Source organism: Neophocaena asiaeorientalis, unplaced genomic scaffold, assembly GCF_003031525.2.
Source record: "Neophocaena asiaeorientalis asiaeorientalis breed wild unplaced genomic scaffold, Neophocaena_asiaeorientalis_V1.1 scaffold78, whole genome shotgun sequence".
Taxonomy (NCBI): Eukaryota; Metazoa; Chordata; class Mammalia; order Artiodactyla; family Phocoenidae; genus Neophocaena; species Neophocaena asiaeorientalis.
In genome coordinates, this window is record NW_020175018.1 from 11,592,335 (window position 1) to 11,597,315 (window position 4,981).

Genomic DNA, 4,981 nt, shown 5'->3' on the forward strand with positions numbered 1-4,981 from the left:
TATAGCAACAGGTCCCGAATCGCTGGAGAGGTGCTTCCCCCGCGGGCAGACGGACTGCGCTAAGATGTTGGACGGCATCAAGATGGAGGAGCACGCCCTGCGCCCCGGGCCCGCCACTCTAGGGGTGCTGCTGGGTGAGTGCGGGGTCGGAACGCCCGAGTGGTCACGGGCAGGGGACAGGGGCCTCGTTCCGAGGTGGACACAGGGTTCCAGGCCAACGGATAAAGACAGTGGTTTGCAGAACATGGGGGCGTGGGGGACACAGAGAGAAAACTCCTGGAGTGATCCCCAGAGGGGCAACAGGCAGGCACGCCTAGACAGGCATCCTGAGGGGACAGAGGTATGCAGGGACACCACCTAGGAGGAGCGAGGACAGGACAGCTCCAGCCGCTACCCCCCATCCTCACCGGGCCTCAGTTCCAGAGCTGCCACTCCGGGCGAGAGGTTGGAGGCGGGTGGCAGGGATGATGGAGGACTCAAGTAGTCAGTTACCTTGGCAAGCTTGAGAGTGGTGCCAGGTCCCTTGGGGAGAGGGAGTCTCTAAGAGGGAAATGTTCCCTGGGTCAGCTAAACCACAGATTTTGGGGAGATGAGGGAGAGAAGACAACGAACGCCACCGTGGGGCGTGTCAGCCAGCGGGCGCCTAAGCCTCACCTCTCCTGTCTCGGTCCCAGCCGGCTGCCCCGCGCCGTGCTCGTTCTCATACGTATTATCACCAAATGCTCGATCTCCGGAGAAGGGGAGCGCGCAGCGCCGAGCCGAGGCTCCAGGCCCGCGGCCTCTCCGCGGCGGAGTCCGCTGACTGGGACGAACTAGCTGAGGCTGCCCGGCCCCTGGCGCGGTGGCCGGGGAAGCGCAGGCGGCGGACGGCGGTCCCGGGCTGCCCTCGCCTTTGGGCCCGGAGCTGCGGGCACCGCGCGATCGGGACGCTGGGCCGGGCTGGTCGGCGCTGACGGCTGACGGCCCGTCTCTCGCCCTGTGCGCCGCAGGCTCCGACTGCCCGCATCCCGCCGTCTGCGAGGGCTGCCAGCGGCCCATCTCCGACCGCTTCCTGATGCGAGTCAACGAGTCGTCCTGGCACGAGGAGTGTTTGCAGTGCGCGGCGTGTCAGCAAGCCCTCACCACCAGCTGCTACTTCCGGGATCGGAAACTGTACTGCAAACAAGACTACCAACAGTAAGCGCCTCTCGTCCTTCTCCTTTCCCGCAGCCGCACGGCACTCCAGCCCGGCCGCCCCCCTGCCATGTCGGGCCCGCGTCCGCCCTGCCGCCGGCCCTGCGCGCCTCTGGGCCCGTCAGCTCCGAGAACTCCGCGGGTTGCGCGTCTCCCGGCAGGGCAGAGCCGTCCCAGCGCGTCCAACACTGGTGGGGTAGCCAGGACCCTCCGGCAGCCCCTGTTACCACCCTTTGTCCGGGAAACCTGCGCTGGGCCGCTCAGTCGGGGTGCGGGACAAGGCCCTGGGCTGACGAGGGGGTACGATGCTGCAGTCGTGGGACAGGGGCTGGCTTCACTGAGGCCTGCATTGGGGACCGAGAATTGATTTTTCAAACGAAAGCAGTGCTTTAGGGAGCCGGGCACTGGCGGTGTGCTTCCCCAGCCCAAAGGCAGGGTTTGTGTTGGTTTGGGATTCTTGAAGCAAGGAGGTGGAATGGCAGGGTGCTGAAGTGCCCAAGCAGCCAGGGATGCCCCCTTCCTGCCAGGCTTCCTGCTGCACTTTCAGTCCCTGATGGAGAGAAAAGGGTGTGCATTCTCCCCAAACCGTTCCACGCGGGAATTTTGCTCGTATAATTATTGTTGGCTGGAGAAGCTGTCTAGGAAGAGGACCTTAAGAGGTGGGAAACCACAACCTGGGTTCCCCATGGGGTGAGGAACTGACCAAGTCAACCTTCCCCAGCAGCCCTTCTTTCTTGCCATGTGTATGTGTTGGGGCGGGATGGCTTGCTGCACCCTGGCGCAGCCCAAGCCTCAGCGTTGAGGCCAGAAACTGTGGGCTGAGCCCTACCTACTGACTTTTGCTTTTAGCTGAGACTGTGGGTTTGTCTGGCAGGGGGCTCCTGGCAGATAAGAGTAGATCCAGGTTTTGGTTTTTTCTTTTTTCTTTTGACCCTCTGAGTTTTGTGCCTGACAGGGTGATTAAGAGGGAGGCAGAGAGGAGCAACACGAGGAAGAGGAGAGGGGTGTGGGGATGCCCAGAGCAGTAATTTGGAGACAAGTGGGTGCCTGTGAGAACTTTCTAGCGAAGCCCAGAAAACCGTTTCAGATGGGGCTGTAGGGTGGGTAGGCTGCTCGAGTGGTTTGGGGCTCAGAGGGGGGCTGTGTGTGCCCAAGCCTCTGGGAAAAGGCTGGGCTGCCCGTGCTTGGTAGTTAAGTGCAGCCTACCTGCTCTGCCCAGAGACTGTCCCTAAATCCAGGCCCTGATGGGAAGTGGAGCAGCTTGGCTGAGACCTGGAAATAGGTGGGACTGCAGGCCAGAGCCCTTGAGAAGGGCATCGGGTTCTACTTCAGAAGTCTCCGTGTGAGCCCTACGCTGGCACCTATTCTGACTGTGCTCCCCTGGTCTGGGGGCTCAGCAGGAGCTGCTTTTTCTGCCTTGTACTTCCTGCCAGCTGGGGGGCAGTGAGAGCAGGAACTGGGACCCTGTTCAGAGTCAGCTCTTCTGTGGTCCCCCTCCGGACCGCCCCAGGTTAGGTACACTGCCACTGATCGTGTTTGTGCTGTGCCCCGGACTGATCTGATTCTACTTCCAGGAGAAAGTGAGGCCACCGGTCAGCTCAGCCGCAGGCAGGCGTACAGCAGCATCAAGTGATGAAAGCAGTTTGGGGTAGATGTGATTGGAGGCTTGGGGCTGGCCCCTCAGCAGGGCTCACCGGCCTCAAGTCCACACACATCCTGCTGTCCTGCACCCCTCGCCTTGCTCTGTTTGCCTGACCCCGAGCGCGGTTGTGGCAGTGCCACTCCCCGCACAGCTCAGCCTGGATCACTTAACACGTGCGGGCTGGAGGCCCAGAAAACTGGAAATGGGCCTCCGAGTCATTTGTGCAATTTTTTGAAAAAAAATTTTTTTTACATTTTGTGAAGACTCTTTCCAACCTCTTGTACATATCTGCTCACTCTCTCCTCCCCACCCCTCAGTCATTTACAGAGCTTTTCCTTAAAACAAGGAGAGGATGCCCCCTGGTTCTTCAGAGCACAGAATTGTAAAGTCACAAATGTTGAGCTAGATGATCCCTTAAAGCTGAATGGCCAACTCCCTCATTTTACAAAACAATTAAACACTAAACAGCGATTGCTTTGCCGAAAATATGTTTGTTTAAAAAACAAAAAAGGGCGCCTAAGAGCTTTTTCTCTCTCAGTGGAGTTAGGGGTGTGCTTGCGGGTGAATTTTGGTTCAGGGCGAATCTCCAGCTCGAGTCTAGGTCCCGAGGGCAGCAGGCGGGCATTATTCATGCCTCTCACGGTGCCTTCCTCTTCCCCGCCCCCCCCCCACTTTCTTCCAATAATGCCAATTAGGTATCTGCACTAGGCTGGCCAGTTGGGGGCTGAAGGGGGATTGTTGTTATCAAGACAATTCTGGGGACAAATACCCAGTCGGATCTCGCATCAGCTTTTCTCTGGGAGAGCCAGCGCAGAGACGCAGGCGGGGGCTCACTGGGAAGCGATGTTCTTTGCACAGTAAAAATGTATTTCACGATTTATTTTTTTCTTTGAGGATCGCAGATGCATATTTATTGCATCTGTGCGTAAATGCTTTTCAGACGAGAATCCAGGCAAGTGGGCGCAGGAACGTGCCTTCTCAATTTTGTGGAGTCTGTGCGTCAGCGGTATTGGGAAATTAACACACACCCCCGCCATAACTTTTGAAAAATGTTTCTTCGTCTCGATAGGAGTTGCCGGGCTCGGTCCTTGGAAGGAGATTGCTATTTTTATTAAGCGCCTCTTCCTCCTTTCGATTTGTTTTAGAGATGCGGGACACAGACCCAGAGGCACAGCGTTATTTTATGTACCACGGGGTGATTAATTGACGTTTGGGTGCATTTAATAGCGTTTGATAAAATCCACCCGCACGTCCTGGACCTGCAAAGCGGAGCGCAGGCCACCACGGCATTTGTGCATTTTCACGCATAACTCGAAGTCTCCTTTTTCTCAGTACGTGTTTTTCGGGGGCTCCTTCAGGGGAAAAAAATAAATCATCGGATAGTTCTCCTATGCCCGAGCCTCTGGCCCCTCGGCATCCCGAGCTCCTTCTCGGACAGAAAACCCGGTTAGAAACCGGGAGGAAACGCGGCCTCCAAACGCAAAATCACGAACACCTCTCTCCTTCCTTCACCGGAGAACGCATTTTTAAAAAATGACAACATAAATCCCCGCCCTCAATTTTTTTTCTTTGCCGCTTGGCCTAATAGAATTATGTAACTCTCTTTTCTTGCCGTCTGTCGCTTGTCTGGAAAGGGTTTCTATCTTTCTATCCCGAGGAGGTGGCGAATTCCGGGAGGAGGCTCCGGAAGGGGGGAGGGTCGGTGGAGAGTCCAAAAATCTGTCACAAAATGGAGCCTAATCGCTTGTAAGACAGCTCCCAGGTCTGACGACCCGAGCCTCGTCGGTGTGCGAGCCGGAGCCTGCGTGCGCCCTGCGCCCACCTCGGTGTCCCGGGCTGGCGGTGCGCTTCTACCACCGGGCCTTCCCGGGCGGCCTCGCCTCTCCGCCGCCGAGCCCGCGCCGGTCCCCTGGGCCTCGCCTGCCCAGGTAGGATGCGCCCACTGCAGCACGAGTGGGGCAGCGAAGCTTTGATTGAGTTTCACAAAAAGCCGTCTGAGTCCTGGGGTGATTTTTTTTTTTTTTTTTTTTTTAAATTTACCCCAGCTGGCTGCGGCTCCAGTGGCCCAACCCAGCTCTTCCCAGCACATTCCTTTCCTGGGAAGTGTTTACACCGGGAAAGGCCTTCCTGGGAGGCTCACCTCTCCTCAGAGCGGCGGGTGTGGCG

At 57.8% G+C, this 4,981-nt stretch overlaps 1 protein-coding gene across 2 annotated transcripts in view; it reads left to right on the forward strand.

The window, feature by feature from the left end:
* Positions 1–49: 49 nt before the first annotated feature.
* Positions 50–4,981, forward strand: part of LMX1B (LIM homeobox transcription factor 1 beta) — an 80,462-nt gene continuing 75,530 nt past the window's right edge. For both annotated transcript variants that reach the window (XM_024762803.1, XM_024762804.1), the window contains exons 1-2: positions 50–134; positions 990–1,176. In XM_024762803.1, coding sequence (XP_024618571.1) covers positions 65–134; positions 990–1,176 — 257 coding nt within the window. In that variant the 5' untranslated portion in view covers positions 50–64. The remainder of the gene's footprint in view (positions 135–989; positions 1,177–4,981) is intronic.